General features: G+C 35.7%; 3 protein-coding genes across 5 annotated transcripts in view; 1 reads left to right on the top strand and 2 right to left on the bottom strand.

The window, feature by feature from the left end:
- Window positions 1–20: 20 nt before the first annotated feature.
- On the bottom strand, window positions 21–11,583 carry ubl4a (ubiquitin like 4A). The gene is made up of 4 exons (XM_058783963.1): window positions 11,311–11,583; window positions 10,036–10,141; window positions 8,250–8,458; window positions 21–332 (listed from the first exon to the last, which is right to left on the bottom strand). The coding sequence occupies exons 1-4, from the start codon at window positions 11,356–11,358 to the stop codon at window positions 225–227; spliced, it is 471 nt and encodes a 156-aa protein (XP_058639946.1). The 5' UTR covers window positions 11,359–11,583; the 3' UTR covers window positions 21–224.
- Window positions 11,584–12,193: 610 nt separating this feature from the next.
- On the bottom strand, window positions 12,194–15,579 carry b2ml (beta-2-microglobulin, like). Its single transcript, XM_058785782.1, has 4 exons — window positions 15,411–15,579; window positions 13,826–14,101; window positions 13,279–13,302; window positions 12,194–13,096 (listed from the first exon to the last, which is right to left on the bottom strand). The coding sequence occupies exons 1-3, from the start codon at window positions 15,469–15,471 to the stop codon at window positions 13,289–13,291; spliced, it is 351 nt and encodes a 116-aa protein (XP_058641765.1). The 5' UTR covers window positions 15,472–15,579; the 3' UTR covers window positions 12,194–13,096; window positions 13,279–13,288.
- A 3,929-nt stretch (window positions 15,580–19,508) lies between these two features.
- The window catches only part of prkg1l (protein kinase cGMP-dependent 1, like), a 37,290-nt gene continuing 32,822 nt past the window's right edge, over window positions 19,509–23,976 (top strand). For all 3 annotated transcript variants that reach the window (XR_009272504.1, XM_058784983.1, XM_058784984.1), the window contains exons 1-2: window positions 19,509–19,639; window positions 19,934–20,116. Coding sequence is in view for 2 of the 3 variants with exons in the window: in XM_058784983.1 (XP_058640966.1) it covers window positions 19,939–20,116 (178 nt within the window). In the remaining variant the exon portion in view is untranslated. The remainder of the gene's footprint in view (window positions 19,640–19,933; window positions 20,117–23,976) is intronic.

Below are 23,976 nucleotides of genomic sequence, written 5' to 3' on the forward strand. Positions count from 1 at the left end.
AAAAAAAAAAAAGACCAAGCTGATCAAGAACACTTTATTGTCTCTCAATAATTTGCACACAATATTTACAAAGTTGCACTAAAAGCACCACAGGTTTCTTCTGATGGGAAAGCAACGGCCAGCATTGTGGCCTCTTGTAGATCAGAGAAGCCCCTTCAAGTCCATATGAAACATCTCGCTCCCTGACCGTGGCTCGTCCACTGTTTCCATCAGTCTAGTGTGTTTTAGTCCATGTATGAGGTATCCATGCCTTCTGTCTCTGGATGCAGCAGACGGCTGGCTAGACGCTCAATGTCATCCAGACTCAGCTGTCTGAGCGAACGTTCATAATCCTGACAACAAGAAAAGACAACGTTAACCTTGGTTCCTATTATTTATGACATACAAAAAGATGTTCCACTATTCTAATCATGACCAATGCTTTTATAATACTGCTACAGTGTTCATTTCTTGCGCATCTAACAAATTTTATATTGTTACTTGATTCTGCTTTCTACAAGACTGATGAAATCATAAGCAGTGTTGTTAATGTTCATAAATATATTAAAAAACCTTTTCGTTAAATGTAGAGATGCACCGATCGACCGGCCAGGAACCGGAATCAGCCGATTTTCTGCATGATCGGCCGGGACCGGTGACCGGCCAGTCAGTCTGCTGATTCAGAGCCGGTCTGTTTTGACATCTCAGATACGCTCACATCTGCATGTAAACATGTCGCCAGCATTGGAGTTCTTCACTGTGAGTGAAGAAGACACAAAGTTCGCAATCTGTAATACGAGTAGGGCCAAAGTAAATCGTGGAGGAACCACAGGGCTCGAATAATGCTTGTCACTAGGGGTGTGCGATATATATCGTAATTGTTGTTTTAACGATGTGCAATTTGACATTATCGAGTACATCACCAAAACCAAACAAAACACAGTGCACGCTAGGGGTGTGCGATATTGACAAAAAAAAATAATCTCGATATTTTCTGGGATTTTATCGATAACTATAATTAGACGATATTTTGCTGAGTGTTATTGTGCTGGTATCTTAAGGACTGCCGTAGACAGCTGACTCCTAAAGTTTTTGATATTCTTCATATTCTGTGCGGTGGTCAGTTCACAGCAGTGATAGAAATGAATCTTTTCCAATAAGTTTAAATTGATTTGTACCTTTTATGGCCAGTTTTACCTTTATAAAGCCATTTTTCTAAAAGTTTGCATTATCTTTTGAGTCAAATTCTTACATTTAAACAGTGAATTAGAATAAGACATTTATGCTGTTACCAAGCAAATAAAATCAGTACTGATAAAATTCATCTTTGCAATCTGAAGTGCCATTTAGATATATTTACACACAACTGTTTAGTGCAGAACATGAATGCATGTAACCTGTAATTACAAATGCATAATGTTTGATACATTAAACAAAACATTGAATACTGTTATTTGAAATGATTTACATAATAAAAAAGAAACTTTAAATGTGAGATTAAAACCGCCAGCAGGTGGCAGCAAGTCACTGTTAATAAGTGAGTCATTGCGATTGAACCGAATCATTTAAACGGTTGATTCATTCAGGAACGAAACAACGTGAAGTTGCTCAGAGACGCAAAACAGTGCTGTGGCTGTGTTTGGAAAGTTTTTTGTTGTCGAAATAGAGCAAAAACAGGCAATATGGCGTCTATAATGTAAGTCTCTTAATTAACTTCTTGTTTTTTGAATGGTTGTAAAAATATTTTTTTTAAAAATCAATATTACATTTGTAATCATGGTCATTTTTGGAGAAAGAAACGGCACTCTTTGTGTGAACTATATGAAATTATATAAATATATACATTTTCTGCCCCCATATCTTGAATTTTGTGATCACTGAATCACGCAGTGAAAGAACACACTCTAAATGCGCACTAGTCTAGAGCTCACGTAATGTAAGCGTGCGATCTGTAGGGGTGTTTTGAATGGTTTTTGCTAAAGACTCGATAATGTCAAATCGCATATCGTTAAAACAACAATTACGATATTATCAAAAAACGATATATATATACACACACACACACACACACACACACACACACACACACACACACACACAGTGGGTACGGAAAGTATTCAGACCCTCTTAAATTTTTCACTCCTTGTTATATTGCAGCCATTTGCTAAAATCATTTAAGTTCATTTTTTTTCCTCATTAATGTACACACAGCACCCCATATTGACAGAAAAACACAGAATTGTTGACATTTTTGCAGATTTATTAAAAAAGAAAAACTGTAATATCACATGGTCCTCAGTATTCAGACCCTTTGCTCAGTATTTAGTAGATGCACCCTTTTGATCTAATACAGCCATGAGTCTTTTTGGGAAAGATGCAACAAGTTTTTCACACCTGGATTTGGGGATCCTCTGCCATTCCTCCTTGCAGATCCTCTCCAGTTCTGTCAGGTTGGATGGTAGCGTTGGTGGACAGCCATTTTAGGTCTCTCCAGAGATGCTCAATTGGGTTTAAGTCAGGGCTCTGGCTGGGCCATTCAAGAACAGTCACGGAGTTGTTGTGAAGCCACTCCTTCGTTATTTTAGCTGTGTGCTTAGGGTCATTGTCTTGTTGGAAGGTAAACCTTCGCCCAGTCTGAGGTCCTGAGCACTCTGGAGAAGGTTTTCGTCCAGGATATCCCTGTACTTGGCCGCATTCATCTTTCCCTCGATTGCAACCAGTCGTCCTGTCCCTGCAGCTGAAAAACACCCCACAGCATGATGCTGCCACCACCATGCTTCACTGTTGGGACTGTATTGGACAGGTGATGAGCAGTGCCTGGTTTTCCACACATACCGCTTAGAATTAAGGCCAAAGTTCTATCTTGGTCTCATCAGACCAGAGAATCTTATTCAGGTGTTTTTTAGCAAACTCCATGCGGGCTTTCATGTGTCTTGCACTGAGGAGAGGCTTCCGTCGGGCCACTCCACCATAAAGCCCCGACTGGTGGAGGGCTGCAGTGATGGTTGACTTTCTACAACTTTCTCCCGACTGCATCTCTGGAGCTCAGCCACAGTGATCTTTGGGTTCTCCTTTACCTCTCTCACCAAGGCTCTTCTCCCCTGATAGCTCAGTTTGGCCGGACGGCCAGCTCTAGGAAGGGTTCTGGTCGTCCCAAACGTCTTCCATTTAAGGATTATGGAGGCCACTGTGCTCTTAGGAACCTTAAGTGCAGCAGAAATTTTTTTGTAACCTTTGCCAGATCTGTGCCTTGCCACAATTCTGTCTCTGAGCTCTTCAGGCAGTTCCTTTGACCTCATGATTCTCATTTGCTCTGACATGCACTGTGAGCTGTAAGGTCTTCTATAGACAGGTGTGTGGCTTTCCTAATCAAGTCCAATCAGTATAATCAAACACAGCTGGACTCAAATGAAGGTGTAGAACCATCTCAAGGATGATCAGAAGAAATGGACAGCACCTGAGTTAAATATATGAGTGTCACAGCAAAGGGTCTGAATACTTAGGACCATGTGATATTTCAGTTTTTCTTTTTTAATAAATCTGCAAAAATGTCAACAATTCTGTGTTTTTCTGTCAATATGGGGTGCTGTGTGTACATTAATGAGGAAAAAAATGAACTTAAATGACTTTAGCAAATGGCTGCAATATAACAGAGTGAAAAATTTAAGGGGGTCTGAATACTTTCCGTACCCACTGTATATTATATTTTATATATATTATATAACATCACACACCCCTAAGTAGGTTAGACTAGTGCGCTCTTTCACTGCATGATTCAGTCTAGAGGTCGACCGATAGTGGATTTTACTGATACCGATAGCTAGGTTGGACCACACTGGCCGATACCGATTAATCAACCGATAGTTTTCAAAATGGATACTGAAAGAAAGCTAGTGCTTTACCATTTAAAAAAAACTAAAAAGCAGTAACAGTACTGAACCATACATTGTAAATGAATAAAAATATTAATATTATTTACTATATTAATCAGTATATTGAAAAGTTATTTCATAGTTTGCTAATGTTAAAAGAAGAAACTTTAAAATTAAAAAAAAAATGTAGCGTATTAGTTGCTAATAGTGAATGTTGAAATGAACACTCTAACAAGGAACAATACTTCAACAGTTTTCATTAATGCTACAAATGGACTCATATCGTTAAGTATTACCATTTAATTTCAACAATCATGCTTAAAGATGGCTATCTTTAAATATCTACACAAGGCCATAGCATTAAAATTACATACATATGGATATTGTATGTGTACTCACACACTTTTTAAATTTTTTAACACTTGATAATTATCTAATAAAAAAAAAAAAAAAGTTAGTCACACATCGGGCAAAAAAAGCGCAGCGCTGCGTCTAGGAGAACTCAGAGGTATCTCACACACACACACACCAGACGCTTTGCGTTCAAATCAAGTGGCGGTCTAAAACAATTTATTTAATCCCGAACGGACATAAGTTTGCTTCAAGAATGAACAATGTGGCATAAATGAGTTTGAAGTTCGGTGTTTCAAAAAACAGAGCAAGTGGAAAGAGAAAATCGCCAACTATTACAACTCTATATGAAGCATACAGACTTTATTAGAGCCACAGAAAGACAAACGTTTTGCTGAAAAATGCACAATACATAATTTATAGCCTAGGGTGAAGTCATTATGTACATTCACAATGATTTGGTACAAATATAATGTAATTTAATAAAAAACTATGTGAATGGCGCTCTGTTCCGCGGCAGGCTTTTCTGTCGGCTGTATTTAAATGCGCGTCTGGAGTTTCCTGCTCTGTGCAGCGCGCAGTGTCACGTGTCAAAATAAACAACACGTGCTGTCAGTGATTTCCGCCTCTAGAGGCCGCTCTCATACTGTATAATGCCAGCGGACCCTTCTCGGCCACTCCAGCAATGGTTGCAAACTGGAAAACTATCGGCATGGATTTTTGCCGATAACCGATAGTTGATTGCCACGAAGGCAAAACCGATGAATCGGTCGACCTCTAATTCAGTCTATTAAAATGTGTTTAGAATGATCACAAAATTCAAGATAAGGGGGCAGAAATTGTGTATTTATATCATTTCGTACAGTTACTCATTATCACACGAAGAGTGACGTTTTTTGCTTGTGATATTGATTGTATACAACAGCTCAATAAACGAGAAGTCAATATTAAGATTTATGTTTAAGACACCATATTGCCTGTTTTTGCTCTATTTCGCGAACAAAAATTTATTCCAAACATAGCCACAGCACTGTTTTGCGTCTCTGAGCAACATGAATGAATCAACCGTTTAAATGATTTGGTTTAATCACAACGACTTATTGCCAATCACTAATTAAAAGTGACTTGCTGCCACCTACTGGCGGTTTTAATCTCACATTTAAAGTATCTTTTATTTTTAAATAATTTCAAATATTAGTATTCAACATTTTATGTTAAAAATATCCAAACATGTATGCATTTGTAACTGCAGGTTAAAGCACTCCATGTCCCTCTGAGCTGCATTAAACTGTGTAAATACATCTAAATGCCATTCAGATGCAGCTTCTGTGTTTTCCTCTGCATTGCAAAGATGAATTTTGTTGATACTGATTTAATTTGATTGGTAACAACGCAAATGTCTTATTATTCTAACTGACTGTTTAAATGTAAGAATTTGACAAACGATGACTTTTAGGTAAAATGGCTGTATAAAAGGTAAAAATGCCTAGAAAAAGGTCAAATTAATTTAAGCTTATTGGAAAAGATTAATTTCTATCACTGTTGAGAACTGACCATCGCACAGAATATGAAGAATATAAAAAAAAAATGTACATAGTAGTCATCAGCACAATAACACACTCAGCAAAATATCTTCTAATTACCGTTATCGATAAAATCCCAGAAAATATTAAGATATCATTGTCAATATCGCACACACCAATCTGGGACAAGTAGATTTTTTTAAAGGGGCAAGTAAGAGAGAATCTCACTTTCCCAACCGGACAAGAAGCCTGATCAAAAGATCAATAACAAAAATAACTAAGTAAGCGCTGAAACTTGGGCAACAAACTTTTTTGCGCCAGGATGATTCTTATTTTATTGCATTCAGTGTAAATGGCGACTGATGATGTACAGTATTTGTCGTGCCAGATGAAGCTCGCTCAGCCTATCCTAGAGTGAAAAAGAGAGACTTCAGAACAAATGAGCGCAACAGCACACGCAAAGTAATTCACAGAAAGTTTAAAAAAAAGATTTATAATATATGATATAGGTAAGCAACATTACACGACCAAGATGTTTCCTCGAATATCAACGCAAAAGTGACACTGATTTTATACAATAGTAGTTCGATAAACAGGAAGTTAAAATTAAGTGACTTTTAGACACAATATTGACTGTTTTTGCTTAATTTCGCTGATGAAAATAGTTCCAATCAAAGCCACAGCAGAACTGTTTTGTGTCTCCAAGCAACACAATGGTGTTTCATTACTGAACGAATCCACGGTTTTGAACAAATCAAGTGAGTCTGTGATTCAGTAACCCATACACACAGTCAGGCCCTGTCCCAAATGGCACACTTCATGTGCACTTTCGGTCTTGAGGACTTTCAATGACCGCTGCGTGTGCGTGTCCGTTAAGTCCATGAGACTGCAGGGTGTCCCATTTGTCATTTAGCTTTCAGAAGGGTGCTCACGAGTGCCACCTTTCTGGCCGCTATGAGCCATCAATGCCTCGTTTCTGAGTGAATCGGTTGAATGAATGACTAAATGGCTCACTCATTAAAGCAGTCTTTTCCTGGCACCTACTGGTGGTTTGGTTTTCATATTTAAAAGTATCATTGCATTTTTGCCAACATTTCTTATTTGTATGTTCAAAAAATTATTTTAAAAATTAATCCTATAAAATTATTTATGAATTTGCAATTTTGCAGTGTAAATGCATTTATGGCTTTATTAAAAAAAGTAAATACATCTAATGCCACTTCAGATGCAGCTTCTGTGCTTCCTGCAGTAGAAAGATGGAGTTTGTTGATACTGATTTCATTTGAATGGTAACAGCTCTACAGTTTCTTATTATTCTAACTGAATTAATTGAAACAATGTAATAATTTGATATGAAAGATGACCTTTAATAAGGTTAGTGAAACAATGACCATTTATAAACAGTAGGAAATGACATCTATTTTGTTATATACAGCAACTCATTTTCAGTTAATTATTTCTACCTCTTTCCAGTCACAGAGCACTTTATTTTGAGAGTTGTTTAAGTGAGAGAACATCTGTAACTTAGTCCAGATTGGGGGGAATTGTAATGTGTAATATTTTTTTTTACTTTGTAAATAATTTTTTTTGCATTGGGAAAAAAAGCAGATTTTTGTTTGTATATACTGTCAATTATAGTTCTTAAAAACAAAATCGGAATCGGTAAAAATCGGTATCGGTAGGTCACACTTACAAAAAAAAAAAAAATCAGAAATCGGAATTGGCCACATAGGCAATCGGTGCATCTCTAGTTAAATGAAATAAAGCTCAAAACATAAAAATTAAGACAAAACTTAAAATGAAAATTAGAATTGCTTTGCCAACTAAATGAAAATAAGTTTAAGATGAAGTACTAAAATTACTAAAACTACAACTGAAATTAACTACAAATCTAAAAAAATAAAAAGATCATTTAAAATTTGTAATACAGTAACAGTATATAAAAAATAAACAACACTGATAAAGAAATTAATCTCTTTTTAAATTCTGTTAAAATAAACAGAATTATTCTAAGAAATAATAGCAAATGTGCACAAGTTTCTTGTGGCCACTGTAACCTTTATCATGCTCACAACAATACTTTCTATCTCTCGCTCTCTATATATGTATATATATAGTAGTCAACATTTGAAGTGGATTAAAAAAGTTAATCGATGCATTTTGGTTTTAGGACAACTTTGATGAAAGGTTTTGATCCACTTCAAATATTGACTACTGTATAAATTACTCTAATAAACACGTGGTCAACTTAATACAGAAGTAAATCTTTTCCAGAATACTTTTGTTTCTTTGGAATTACAATAAAAAAAATTTAATTAAAATTAAAATTATGCAAATGTTTGTCTAAACATTGATTTTTTTCTTCCTCACACATATCACACATGGGTCTTCTTGTAGCCTTCTTATTAGGGATCCCCTTTATATTTTAAGTCACTCGCATTCAGATTACAACAAAAAGTAATAAAAAGAAATGGAAATAAAAATAAAAATATTGCAATAGAATTTATTTTTGTCTTGAACGTACCTTAATAAGTTGCTCCTGTACTTTTGCTGCATCAGCTGGGCTGAAATGTTTGGCCAGGACAGTTGACAATAACTGCCACACACCACTGCCTGCTTTATCAGGACTACTGCTGCTGGTTCCCATCGCGCCGCTCCTCTCGCCTGCCGGACGCACCACCAGATTCAGCTTGGCCTCCGGGCCGATGGAGTAATCACTCAACCGGTGTTCATCTGAAAATAGCAAATCAAGTGTCACAATGACGTACACAACACACCTCATACAACGACTGGAATGCTACCAGTCAAAGTCTCAGAAAAACACTGCAGGCCAGGAGGAAATAAAAATAGTGCTTCCCTAAATGATAAACACGGGTCAAAGAAGAGACGTCACCATTTTGGTGTCCGCATTAAATTACATTTACAAAAATCTATTTAAATACATTAAAAAAAATACATCTTAAATGCAAGTAAATAGTCTACTTTCAATTGTAAATTAACTCTTGTGACAATAAAATGTAAAAATGCTCAAGGTGCCAAGGTTCAAAGTCCAAAGCGTGAGAAAAATCTGCGCTAAAACACTGTTACTCGTCATTTGCTCAGTAACATTTTTATATATATTTTTTAAAGACAAGTGACAATGTGATACGTGCGACAAACATCTTCCCAAATTCGTAATGAGAATCATTTAAGTATCTGCATGCTGTTGTCAAAAAAATAAAGCAGCATTAAGATCTTCCTGCAGGTTTCTGCCAAAATAAAATCAACAACTCCATCAACATTCATAAATGTTAGTATTGTAATTTTACTGTTGTTCTGTAAAATAAAAAAAATAAGACAATAATAATGATAATAATTAATTACCCTACAACAGCTCTATACATTTATTATAACATTCACACACAGTGTTCAAATTGGGATCTGTAATATAGCCTATTCTATTGATTTAAAAGAAGTCTCTTCTGCTCAGCAAGGCTGCATTTATTTGTACAGTAAAAAAAATACATGCCTGACTCATCCTGATAATGTCATCTATGTTGGCAAACAGAAAGTATTGATAAATATGGCTGCAAGCAGCAATGTTTGAGGCTAAGCAAGTCAGAAACAAAGTGGCAAGCTAAGCAAGCATGGCAGAGGAGCATCAGGAAAATGCTTATATTTCAACATTTGCACCTGCAGTCATTTACTCAGGAATATTATTAAAACTAATTTAACACAGATTAATACTAAAATCATTTCAGTTATGGGAACAATGGCAATATCACCTCTCTTTCTGGCAAATCGTCATTCAGCATAACAGACAGATTTGTGTAAAAATGAAACAATATACTATTCTGACCTGTATTTATTAAAATACAAAAAATAATAATGTTATCATACTAAATTTTATTATATTTTCAACTTCCTTACAAAAACTTCTTGCTGGCAAATGGGAAAACCTAGTGGTTTGAAGGACATTGGCAAAGTATAAAGATTTAACATTTAAAGTTAACTGATGTTTGAGGGCTACACTGTGATGCTTAAATAGAGTCTTTTAATAAGTCATCAAATGATTCATGGTTTAAATATGCCTAACAAGATTTTTTTTTTTTGGTATATGAATATTGTGTCTTTTGTCAAACACGGTAAAAAAAAAATGCATCAACAGTTTTTGCTCAGAAAAATATAAAGTTAAACAGGACACATTCTAATGTATGAGGAAAGAACGAAATTTAAAGCTGTATTACACTTTCATTTTGTGATGTTTGAAACACCCTTTTCGTCTTTGACCCACATATACTGACAAACATCTGACAAAAAAATGCTTTTACCTGCAAGTGCTTTTCCTTTATACAGCAGTCTCTGCTGACTGGGAGGGATGTTTAAACGCTCTGATACCAACTCTTTCACTGTTGATACCTTTTCATTTTCTGTCACCTGTGAATGAAAAGAACACAACTGCTGACAAAAGCTCTGCATCTTTAAATTCACTGGCACAGTTCATTCAAATATCTACCCATCTATATTTGTGTGTGTGTGTGTGTGTGTGTGTGTGTGTGTGTGTGTGTGTGTGTGTGTGTGTGTGTATATATATATATATATATATATATATATATATATATATATATATATATAGATATAGATAGATAGATAGATAGATAGAAAATTAAATAACTGAACTGATATACACACTGGTTTCTGTGTGTCAGTCTAACTGAAGTTATACCAGGGTTATTGTAGTTAACCAAGAAAAAAAAAAAAAAACATTAACTTAAATAAAATGAAATATATACATAAAACAATTATTGAAGGATCATTCGGAGACTGGTAATAGCTGCTGAAAATTCAGCATTGCATCACAGGAATGAATTACATGTAAAAATATTGAAAATATAGATTTTTTTACATTTTAAATTTTAATATTATAATAATACTGTATTATAATGATATATTTTTAATTAAGTACTGCAATATTATTATATATATCTTTGTAATATAATTAATATTATATTATATTAATACTGTATGTAATAATATTCTAATACTTGATTTAAAAAATCATTATTATTCCAAACTTTTGACCAGTAGCGTATTTTTTGGTTTGTTTTTAAAATTGTATTTCAAGTACCAATTTTTCTATGGTTTTCTATATGTTGTGTATATAGACATATTCTTTAAAATAGACAACCACACACACACACACACACACACACACACACACACAAAAAAAGAAAAAAATAATTCTCATACAGAGAATCTAATTCATTAACAGTTTCCTCACGTTGCCTGATCTACATCCCTTGACTGCCAATAACTGTAACTAACTTAGTCATTGGCAGTAAATTGCCATCTGGGTAAGCAGCTCAATTGGTTTGGTGACACAGCTATTATGTTGTGGACAAAATAACTGTCTGGAGAGTGTAAATCATTTCTAATGAGCTACAGCAGAAATGAGTGGTTGTATCATTATCTATACATTATTGGCCAGGACAAAATAAACATAACATACACCAGAGTGATGGAAAGAAAGCCGCAGCACAGCGCTATGCTAAAGCAGCTAACAACCACATTACCGCCTCAAATCACCTCGCGACACTCGCGCTTACCTGAACATTACACTCTTTCCCTTGAAGCGGCTTCACTGTAAGAATCATCTTCACATTTATACGATTAATTACAAAATAAAGAATAGATAATTATCTAGCTGAACACTCGTGAACTACCAGCAGACGTTTCCCACGGACATGACGTCGACTACGCTGACTGGATCAGGGTTGCCAGGTTTTCTCAGCAAAACCCACCCAATTGCTGCTCAAAACCAGCCCAATCGCTTTTCAGTGGGGAATCCCGGTAAAAATCGCGTTCCGGTGGGGTAAAATACACGTTTCCGAGTCCCCCTGATAAAAGTCGTATTCCAGGGACTAAATATCACGTTACTGGGGTCCCTTCAACCCGCGGACATGAAAAACAACCCGCGAAAAGAACGGTAAAGTAGCCCAATTCCGCGGGAAAACTGCGGACTTGGCAACACTGGACTGGATCTGCGCATGCGCGGGGAATGCTGCGCCTCACCCAGACCAAAGACCAGACTGTGCTTTTTAATGACTTAACAAATCAAATCACATAATTATTTTTCATATAAACAATAGGGCCTATACATATTTTTATAAAGAATACTAACATTTTATATTAACAATAAAATGGAATATGGTAAACTCTCGCCAAATACAGAAAATGAAAAGACAAAGACTCTTGTATATATTTGGCACCTCTGAGGTACACAGAAGACAGGAGACCTCCAATATGGGGTCATGAAAAAGAAACTAATATCAAATACACTTGAAAAAGACTGCAGTTTGTCTGAGACCATAAAACTCAGATTCTGGATTAGAATTGAATTTGAGACCCAGATCAAGGCCACAAGACCAGGACACACAAATATGAGGTTCACAGTTAATTTTTAAAGTTGTGTTGAATAAAGACACATAATTAAGAAGGAACAATATTTTATTGAACTGAATTGCAAGGCATTCTACAGTCAGTTATGTTCATAAATCATGAACAGAATTTGGCTTACGTTTCAAATTTTTAATCTTTTGTCACTGATCGAAACTCTGATTTATTTATGGAGACACTACATCTTTCCAAAAGCTGGAAGCTATAGGCTATTAAACACTAAAAAACATGTTTGAGCATGTATGCAGCAATTATACCAATTAAATGGTCTAAAAAGTCACCTCTCCTGAATCTTCAAATTAATTTTAAATACATTTCAAAACAAAAGACATTAAGATGTTTAAGTGCTATTGTTATAAAGACTAAATTAAGGCAAGAAATTCCTCACCCAAGGTTTTAGAAAATTGCTGATATATATTGCAGACATATAGTAAATGTTCTTCATCTGTCACCCTACTAATTATATCAAGATACACACCAAAAAAAACAATTTAAGTAGATTATAAAGTTAGACATTTGTCCTCATCGTGTAAAAGAAAACATATTGCAGTCTGCAACACAGGCAGCATATCCTAAAGCAGGGGTGTCCAGTCCTGGTTCAGGAGTGTTTGATTAGTTCTGGAGTTAATATCTGCACGACACCAGCCTTCTGAGAGCAGGATCAGACACCCCTGTCCCAAACAGAGAAGCTGAGAAATGATATCAGGGGTGGATCTACTGCTGTAACTATCCTGCAGAGTTTAGCTCCAATTAAACACACCTGAACCTGCTAAAATCAAGGTCTTCAGAGTTACCAGAAACTTCCAGACAGGCGTGTTGGAGCAGGCTAGAGCTGAACTCTGCAGGACTGGACACCCCTAAATTAACAAAAGAAATCGAAGCAGGATTGACGTTTTGGAGGGAAGCTGAAGAGAATGAACTGTTACTTCCAGGAATCTGTGAAAAACAAAATACATTTAACATACAGTGACTAATAAAAGATTATGCTGAAAATAACTGAATACATGAACCAACATAATTTGAAAGGTATGCTAAATTACATAAAGTGTGATAAATTACAATTACTATTAATACATGTCAAAGCCTTTAAAAAAAAAAACAATATTATCAGAACTTACTGTTGTATGTTCACATGTCAGGTTCTACAAGAGAGAAAACAATCATTAGTTTCATTTATAGAGCATTGTTAATTTCATTTAAAAAGTAGTCCCAGTTTGGGGTTCTCATCAAATTGAATTTAAAAAAATAATTTTAGATATTTTATATACTATTACTATATGTAATAGTGGCAAAGCCTGGTGAAGATTTGAGATGACTATTAATTAGTTGATTACAAATAATGACGTCATATTTTTGCATATTGTTGGATCTGTGTGGTTCATGTATTCCTTTCAAATATTTGGTTTTAAGGACATTTTGATCACTTTTGCATGATAATTAAAATGTGTTGTGACTACTTAACGACTCCCAAAACGATAATTAACATGAAACAGAGAAATTAAACTCCACGATCCAACAGACAGATGTCTGTGAAAGTGAGAAATGCTCAAACAGCCCCTAAATAAACCAACATCTGACCTATATCTACCGCTTTCTGGAATTCATCGACAATGAAAATCACCAACAATGGGACTCATAAGATAAAGACTTCAGATTTGTTCTCACCCCATGTGAAAGATTTTTCTGGCTTATTCATGTGACTGACGCTGCAGGTGTACTCCTCTCCCACCTGGGGGGTGAAGTCCACATACTTGGTCAGGTGGAACTGCCAGCCCTGCTCGAAGGCCAGGTCGGTCTGGTGGCTGCCCGGGATCTCTTGTTTGTTCTTCAGGAGCTTAATGGTGATGTCAGGGGGGTGAAAGCCACTGACGTAGCAGATCAGCGTGTTTTTTTTCCCATACTCTCCGGGGTTGCGGCTGTACACCTGCACTTTGGGGTCAGCTAGAAACAATACAAAAGGAAACATTGATATTTTGACATCTGAAAACTGTGCATTCTTATATACTGCATTGCATGTATTGTGTTTGAAAATGTTTATTGTGTTTGTCCTTATGTTTTATTTATCTTATTTATTCATCCAAGCATGCGGACCTGTTTAATTTAATTTACTTATTTTCTGAGCAAAAAATAATCACTATCATACAGTTTTAGCATAATTTACAGAAGACACCCACTTAAATGTCATTCAGTGTAACAATAGTTCATACAACGAAAATCCTGCCAGGCATATTAAGAATAAGAATCAATAGATGACATAAAAAGACGCTATTAAAGGATCACAATGCAACCCACAGAAAATAATTCATTGTCATTTTATGTCTTTAACAATCTTTGTCACGATCCCTCAAACTATTTTTGTCAACAAGAAGTTATTATTCATTTAAAATATAATGCAATTTAGTATAATCACGTTTCTATATTTTTTTAACAAGTACAGGTCAGAATAAGTACGTTTTGGTTTTTACGTAAATATATATGTTACACTGGATGACGATGGAATTATTTCACCCATATTTTTACATTTTATTTTCACAAAAGTTATTAGAAACATTAAAGCAGACACTTTACTTGCATTTAATATACGTTCTATGTATATAAAATCACTTTTGTCAATTTAATTTGATGCAGGCACCAAAATGGGACGTCTCGAATTTGACCCATGTCCAAAATGTTTAGCTATTTAGGCATAGTTGTTTATTTGTGCCGTTATTATAACAAATTTTAACACAAAAATCGTTTCTTAAAGAAACAAACAAAAAAAAACCTGATTAAATAAAATGATATTATGTGTCATATTAATGTAACTTTATAAGCACCAACCATTAATATCCAGTAAAACAAGTTTTTCTATCACGAGTAGCTATCCGTAAGTGAAAGTGAAAGCAAAATATTCCGGGGATTTCAGACAAACAAACATCTTAAACACGAGTCTTAGACATATTAAAATTATCTGAACAGATTCGTTCAAGCTACAACAATTCTTTTTTCAGCGTTTTGGCAACTATGCTTTTAACAATTTAAAGGGGTTTATCTTTTGTATTCTCCAAAGCAGATGAAAGTACGTCATACACTATTAAGGTTGAAAAATATATTTTTTAAACTACTGAGGGATTCAAACGTATTTGATAAAGACTGCGTATAAAGAATGGAAATAATAAGATATTAATCAAAATAAAATTAATAAAAATAAACATAATAAGAAGAGTAGGCTAGATAAGAACGCGTTAGAAAACAGATTCTTTATACTTACATTGTTTGGCAAAACAGCTGGCGCTGAGAAGCACAAGAGCGACTACAGCGAGTTTAAACATGGTGTTCAATGCAATGTATCTGATCTCTATTATTCTGTTCGTCCGTCGACTTCACGTCTGGCCTCCTGTAGCCTACTTTCTGTCTGAACACAAAACGCTGCAAGACGGAAGAGGACAAACATACGGGACAACAGCTTAAACCCCGCCCTCAAATATATTTTCAACAAATCATATATTTTCTTTTTCTGTTGCTAGGTGAGTATGGCGCTCTGATGGTTGATGGTGACTTGTAGTATTGAGAAGTGTCTTTTTAACACCACACTTAACATTTCATCTTATGCAGTAAACTGCTCTTGCAATAATTCCACTTTATGCAGATTTTGTTGTTGTAGTTTGTGTAGTGTAGTGTAGTGCTGCTGACTCAAATCAAGTGGGTGAAGCATCATGCAAACGTTTTTATTTCTTTACATGGAAAGAAATGAATGAATGTTATGTGCATGCGTATTACATGTTCAGTCTATAGACATGTTTGAGGTCCTTTACAAAGTCATATCACCATCATAGTTGTCGTGTAAGCGTAGGCCTACCCATAACCTTAAAGGGATACTCCACCCAAAAATGAAAATTTTGTTGTTAATCACTTACCCCCATGTCGTTCCAAACCCATAAAAGCTTCGTTCGTCTTCGGAACACAATTTAAGATATTTTGAATGAAACCCGGGAGGCTTGTGACTGTCCCATTGACAGCCAAGTAAATTACACCATCAAGACTCAGAAAAGTGCAAAAAACATTGCCAAAATAGTCCATCTGCCATCAGTGGTTCAATCGTAACGTTATGAAGCTACGAGAATACTTTTTGTACGCAAAGAAAACAAAAACAAAGCTTTTTTATGGGTTTGGACCGACATGGTAAGTGATTAATGACAAAATTTTCATTTTGGGGTGGAGTATCCCTTTAAGGGATGTTTACATATTTTGATTGTCCATTTACATGACAACAAGATTTTGGGGGCCTAAAAACTCAAACTTTTGGAAATAATAACATTAATGATACCGTCTCCATATACAAATGCAAATTTGTGAAAACGGTGATGTCTTGTGTATATTCAGTCTATAGACATGTGTGAGTTTCTTTACAAAGTGACATCGCCAACTACTGGCCTGGCATACATTATAGGCCTACAGGATTAAATAATAGTTTTTGCTGTGTGAACTGTTTAGACAACGTAGTCATCTGTATGTGAAACTTTTCAAAAATGCAAAGGAAAAACTTTTCTGTTTTGTAGTACATCTTTGTCGTGTAACACACTCTTAACCTTAAGAGGTGTTTAAATGACACCGTTTTCAAATCAAAATGGAAAACTTTTTATGCATTTTGATCATTCATTTACATGACAACAACGTGTTGGGGGGCCTTTTGAAAACACTGTTAATGAGACCATCTCCATATAAAAATGTGAAATTTGTGAAAACGGTGACATCATGTGAATGCACTGTAAAAAATAAATTCCGTAAAATTTACGGTAAAAAAAACAACAGCCCGTAGAAAGGTTTTACGGTTTTAACTTAAATTTACAGTTAAATATCGTATTTTCATTAACTGATATAATGTTAATATACCAACCTATTAAAGTACTGAAATCTGTTTTGTACCTTTGAAATACACTGATAGCCACCAAATGCAGAAGGTGATGAGAAAGTCACATGATGAACCAAAGCCCATCACAAGCAGCTTTTAAATAATAACATGTATAGAAGGTGCACAGTGTCATTCACACAAGCACTAAACACCATCATGGTGAGACTCATTAAACTGAAATATGCAATAAACATTAATTTAACAACATTAGATGTAACATACAACCCTAACAAACATAACTGATAAGAAAAAACTAAGAAGAAACATAGTTATTTCAAAGAAAAAACATCAAATTCAAACAAAATTTGAAATGCAATTCAATTCTGGGAACGTCAGTTTACGGTTTTTCCCTGTAAATTTTACAGGAACTTACCGTTAACCATTTAACAGGTTTTTACTGTAGCATTTTCACATTTATTTACCGTTAAAATCACAGTCATTTTTTACAGTGTGCATATTACTGTCATGGTGCACACAGCAGGGAAGAACGAGGAACACGCAGACGAGAATAAACTTCAAAATAATAGCCTTTAATCACGACATCAGGGCAAGACAAGGCAAGGTTGACACAGACAGGAACACCGGGGAATAACGAGTAGACCAGACGAAAACTAACTAAACAGGCAGGAACTAAATACACATGACAATTACTGATAATGACTAAAACACAGCTAGACAAGACTTAACTAATAATCATACTAAACAAGGACAGGAACATGACCCAATAAGGAGACAAGAGGCGGGAACACATGACAATGTGGACTGACAATTACATGTTCTGTCTATAAGTATTGTTATCTGTTACTGACTGTATATTGGTTTTGAGCTTTAATAAAATATAAGCCTATGCCAGGCAAGCCAGTGGTGACATTGCCAAATACCGGCATGCAAAATACAGTGTTTTTGGTAGTTTTGTTTGTTTTGACAACGTTGTCATCTGTACATAAAACTTTTCAAAAATCACAAATGAAAAACTTAGTACATTGTGTAAATGTGCCTTATAGCATTGGTAGCATACCCTTATTAGCGTCTGCATTACTGTTTGACTTGCTGACTTGAACAGGTGAAACAATGCAATACAATTGACTTGACCATTGAACTCTGCTTTTACGTTGGGTGTTGCGCTTAACTTGAAAAATAACACATGTTGGCTATATTCATAGTCTTCATCTACCACGTCACTGTCCATAATTCTCCAAATCCAGACTCTGAATCTCAATTTGAAATGACTTTTAACAGTTAAATGACAGGTCGTAACAAAACCTATGTTAAATATGCCTTTTCTTTTCCTTTCTTTGTTTGTTTTTTGTTTTTGTTTTTTTACAGTAGAACTGATATGTTCCCGGATCAACATCTTTTGTCGATCCTGGATCAACATTGCTGTCCAAAAACATAGACCTAACCTTATCACTACCTCTAACCTAACCCTACTGACAATTTATTTTATTTATTAAGGAAATGATAGCTGAACAACAAGGGTGCAGAAACACCCAACCCTAGGAATAAGCCTAAAACTGTCATGACATTTCCTGAAAATTATCCTTCAGTTCTGATTGGTTGACTGGAATGTTGTACTTGGTTAAATCACTTCACTGTATCTACACCTTTGAGGGTACACAACAGCAATTATATTTTGATATGTTTTTCTACTCAGATGACAACGTTGTCAAAACAATCCCCATTCACACAAATCCTCAAAACCAACTAAAAATGCTGTATTATGCATGACAGGACAGTAGCTGGCCACGTCACTTTGTAAAGAAACACAACTAATACGCATTTGCATGTGGTCCCCATTTTCACAAATTCACGTTTTCATAGTTTAGATGATAACATATCGCTTTCAAAAACTTGCTCTTTGAGTTTTCAAAAGTATTTTAAGACCCCAAAACACCATATGCAAATGAACGGTCAAAACGCACAAAATACTTTTCCATTTTTAGTTGAAACTATCCAACTGTATATATGTAAACAATCTCTTTCAATCAATCAATCAATCAATCAATCAATCAATCAATCAATCAATCAATCAATCAATCAATCAATCAATCAATCATCTTTTACTGGGTTATTAGCATAGCTTCCTTTATGCCTATAAAACACAAACAACACAAACCAACAACTTGAGTCATTATTAAAAGGTTGTATTTTGTAAGATCAAGTAATCGAGCCAAAAGCACATTTTTGAAAATTAAACCATACTGTCCTACTTTTTTTTTTTTTTTTTATATAAATGATGCTATAATGCTATGTTGTTGGCATAGTCATTGATAAATCATCTTTAGTGCAACCGAGCTTGAATGCAATGAAAACGGTTTATTTTGGTGCATTGTTTCATGCAACTCATAGAACACTATGGTCATAGTTGTGTTTAATTCCCTGTAAATGGAATCTAGCCCTGCCCACCTCGCCTCTCTCTCTCTCTCTCTCTCTCTCTCAGATCAGCGCGCGTGCGGTGGAGACATGATTCAAACATTCACACTCCGGTTTTCTTCAGTATTCCTAAAGCTGACCAGCTCCATCACTCCAGAGGGGAAATCGCTTTCGGTCTGTTTGTATTTCCCATATTCCTTGCCCATATTATTCAGGTAAATATAATCTCAGATGTCCCTTATTTGCAATGCAATGTTTAAACAAATTAACGAAATTGGTTTTGTTGTGGATTAATCTATTTGGATTATTATGCAGCGCTGGTTGCACTGTTAATATTGCAGTCGATGAGCTTTGGAGACTCTCTAATTAATTGCAGAGCAACTTCAGTTTTGTCTGCCGTTAATTTCTTTCCTTTGAATTTGTTCAGTTATCTCACTTCGTTAAACGCGGGCGCACACTTTACAATTGTGTAAAGGTCCATCAGTCCCTGTCTGTGTCCCCTTATGCAGGGCTGATGGGGACTCTCAGAGATCTCCAGTTCGCACTTCAGCTGAAGATTGAGGAGTTACGGCAGAGAGATGCTCTTATCGACGAACTGGAGCTGGAGCTGGACGCTAAAGATGATCTGATCCGCCGCCTGCAGGGGGAGCTCGACCGACTGCGGCTCTCCGCTCCTGGTGCCTCGGCAGCTGGTACGGAAAGCGTTTTATTTTATTTGTCAGAAATACATTTTGACTAGTAAAATATATTTTTCCCCCTATTAAAATGTGATTTTAAAGGTGTATTTACTCTTACGGCGATTGAATCACTGGTCGCGCATGAAGGTGTCGCTACTCGCTACTCAAGAAATAGCTATCAAATCCAGTCATTTCGATCGGGAGTTCAGGCAAATTCTATGCAAAGCCCAACAGAAAGCTGTTTGTTTATTTCTGTGAGAGCTGTGCATCAAAATTTCTATCATACAAAATGGACTTTTTCCCTGGCAAAATTCCACTAGGCTAACATGGAAGAAGCATAAACAAAGCAAAACAATTCTATTGTGAACAAAAACAAATACGTCTGAATTAAAATGATAAAAATTCATTTCTATCACTTATTATTCATACACAGTAGCCTATCACAACTAAATGTCAAACTGTGAAAGTTGAGTGATTAACACTTGCTAAAAAAAACAATAGAAGCCTAACAGAAACCATCACAGAAATTCCAATGGTTTCCATTAAAATACCATTATAAACCATTAGCTTTTTCCAGTAAAACCATTACAAAATTCCTTTTTGTAGTGTGTTTTGGGCATTTTCCAATAGGATTTAACATCCCACCAATAGAATCCGTCACATAGACACCATTATAGTTTCCATTAAAACCAATACAATTCCCATTATAACTATTAAAACCATTAGATTTTCTATTATGTTTTGGGCAGGGTTCTGTTGGGTTTTTTTTTTCAGCAGGGCGCTCATTGATACATTATATTATCTATATTATAGATTAGTATTTCCTCCATTTTGCAAATCAGCAACTTGTGTATCATCTAAAATGAGAGGTTCACACTTAAATATGTCTTTGCATGCTCGTTCATGTATTTGGAACACTTAAATTACGCTTAATTACACTTAATTACTTTATTTTACAGTGCCCTTGTTACATGTTACATGCAGGCTACTAACTATAGTAATTGCAGTAAATTATGCAGTATTACATGCCACTAACCCTATATGTAGTACATATATGTACATGCTTAATTGCATAATCATATTGTAACAAGGACAAGTTAAAAGAAAATGTAACCTAATTACAGTATTTCTGACTCCACTTGAAGGGCACAAGTGAGTCAGCATGAAATCAAATTTGACCTTATTTATTTTCTCAATGCATGGCACTGTGAACGATTCATCCTTGGATATATATTTTTATTTCCATTTTGACCTCGTAATCTTTAATCAAAATATTATAAACTTACATGCCATTCCTGTGATATGACTCACTTCTCTCTTCTGACATACAAAAGGCCGCAACTTTCTTCTGTGGAATGATATTTTGAAAAATGTTCCAATGTGTTTTTCCATACAGTTACAGTTCATGGGCTCCAATTTTTTATTTTTGGTTCCCAACATTCTTCAAAATATGTTATTTAATGTTCCACCAAAGAAAAAAAAAAAGCACAGTTTTGAAATGATACGAGGGTGAATTTTCATTTTTGAGGGAACTATCCCAAAAACTGTCAATTTGCCACTCATCTGTAGTCATATCTGTACAACGTTGTTGCAATCAAGTCTCTGTTGCTTTTCATTGGATATTGTCAGCTCTTTCTCAAAATAAGAACTGAAAATGACTGTAAATGACTCTTACAGGATGGATGGTGCGTTTTATGAGTAATATTGACTAAATGAACCCATGTTACACAGATTCCGAACAAATTAGTGTGTGTTTTTATACAAGGTAGAGAATAGCTTGTTTTGGTGCGGTTTCTCACAACACATCACACAGTGATTACGTATCAGGGCAGTAGGTAACCTTTTGTGGTTGTTTGAATGCTTTTGAGAATGAAAGCAATCTGGTTGAATGCGTTTTCAACTATCTCTGAAAGAGTCAAAAGTGGACAAGCTCAAAACATTTTACACCTGTATTTACTGTCGTCCACTTGTGGGCAGAAACACCAACAAAATCTTATTTCCAAGTGTAAACACGGCCTCAGCTGCCATTTTTGCATTGGTGGTTGCTGCATCACTTTGCATTTGCGTATAGTCTAACTTTGTTAACTGTCAGCTCAACTTTGTTGTTTCTGTTGCCTTAAATCTCTGAAGCCCCTCCACACTATCGTTGTCTTTTCTGATACATATCGATGTAATGGCTATTAGACGTTCCTACATTGTAAAAAAAAGTCCCGTAAAAAACGGTCAAATGACTGGCAGCTACGGCTGCCAAACAAAAAACGTAAAATTAAAGTAACATATCGTAATTGAAACAAGGAAAAAATTGTAAAATAAGAGTTTTTTTTTTCTGAAAAACCTTTAATGAAAATTTCTGTAAAATTGTTTTTGCACCTTATTTCAATTAAGATATTTTACTGTAATTTTACTGGGTTTTTTGGCAGCCGTATTTTTTTAAATTTTTTTTTTTTTACAGTGTACGCTGAAGCTAAAATGAGCTAAAAGTGGTAACATTTAAAATAACTGATTTTACACAAGTCAAAAATATTAATTAACATCACTTGTTACGGGGCGAATGAGACGTGAGACGTGCAGATCCATTTGCAAGCTTTATTCCAAGACGCGGTCACAAAAGGCAAGAGTCAAACAATGGCAAACAGGTATAACACAGGCAAGACAAAGAGTAATCCTAAGGCGAACAATATCCAGAGGGCTTGACATGAGGGGCAATCCAATAACACGTGCAATAGTCCAGGCGAGGTGTAAACATAGTCCGAAATAGCAGGCAAAGGGTTAATCCAAGATACACAGGTAGAAGATCAGGAAACAGACAACACGAAATGACTAGACTTAAACTGGCTGCACACTAGACGATTTTCAAATCGGAGACCACAGACATGAAGACAGTTCAACCGATTTTTAGCCGTATAATCCTCTGAACGCACACACTAGACAATTCAACCAGACCGCGAGACCACATGCCTGATGATTGTAGGAACGATTTCACAGTGAAACGCGAGATCAAACGTGCCTAGAGAAGAAAAACAAATAGAGGACAATTAACGTTGTCAGCTGGCTCTCCTGGTGCGCGTTCTGTTTCACAGTGAAAAACAAAGTATACAAAAGAATATGGATGATGTTCTCTGCTTTCACGGCATGTTTGTGGCTGCCAAGTTTCAGCTGTAGAAGCACGCAACATCCGGTGAGTGACGCTTGCTCGCTCTCATTGGCTATCGCGGGTATCATGTCAGAGGCAGCCCGATGAAGAGTCGTAAATATCAAACATGTTTGATATTTATGATTTGAGTTCGGCGACGGTCCGTCTCGATCGGGAGCAGATAAATAATCGCAATGATACCACACAATAGAGGATTTTTGGACAAAAAAATCGCTTGCGACAAACCGCGAATCGGGCCACACCCCTTGATTGTTCAGGGGTGCAAATCAGGCTTAAAATCGGCCTTAAAATCCTCTAGTGTGCGGCCAGCCTTAGACTAGAACTGCAACTAGAAACTAGGACTGGAAACTTGGAATGGCTCCGTAGTGTAGCTATCGCTAGAAGAGTGATATACGCTAAACAATCCTCGGCGATCTGAAGAGGAAGCGTGTCTGATGGGATTCAGCTGTGTGTGTGTAATCAGTGCAGTGGATGATGGGAAATGTAGTTCAGGGTATAGTGTAACAGTCTGTGTAGTGTGAGAGTCCATGTGGTGAGCGGGTGATCAATTTATACCAACAAAACTAGTTCAATCAGGTAGAAATAGCTCTATTAAGTAATAATTGCAGGTTACTGCTTTTTTTTAATAGGTGTTCCTAATTATAGAAGCAATAATCCTTCATGAATCTTTCGAGCAAAGAATTGACTCTGGTCTTCATTCAGGTTTACAAGTTTACTGAAA

The sequence above is a fragment of the Onychostoma macrolepis genome, chromosome 08, assembly GCF_012432095.1.
Source record: "Onychostoma macrolepis isolate SWU-2019 chromosome 08, ASM1243209v1, whole genome shotgun sequence".
Taxonomy (NCBI): Eukaryota; Metazoa; Chordata; class Actinopteri; order Cypriniformes; family Cyprinidae; genus Onychostoma; species Onychostoma macrolepis.

Excerpts from the sequence above, each read along its gene's own strand:
- ubl4a (XM_058783963.1), bottom strand. The coding sequence starts at position 11,358 with ATGATTCTTACAGTGAAGCCGCTTCAAGGGAAAGAGTGTAATGTTCAG. Across the intron at positions 10,142-11,310 it reads GGAAAGAGTGTAATGTTCAG|GTGACAGAAAATGAAAAGGT; the intron begins GTAAGCGCGAGT and ends TTTCATTCACAG. Across the intron at positions 333-8,249 it reads TACAGGAGCAACTTATTAAG|GATTATGAACGTTCGCTCAG; the intron begins GTACGTTCAAGA and ends TCTTGTTGTCAG.
- b2ml (XM_058785782.1), bottom strand. The coding sequence starts at position 15,471 with ATGTTTAAACTCGCTGTAGTCGCTCTTGTGCTTCTCAGCGCCAGCTGT. Across the intron at positions 14,102-15,410 it reads CAGCTGTTTTGCCAAACAAT|CTGACCCCAAAGTGCAGGTG; the intron begins GTAAGTATAAAG and ends TATTGTTTCTAG.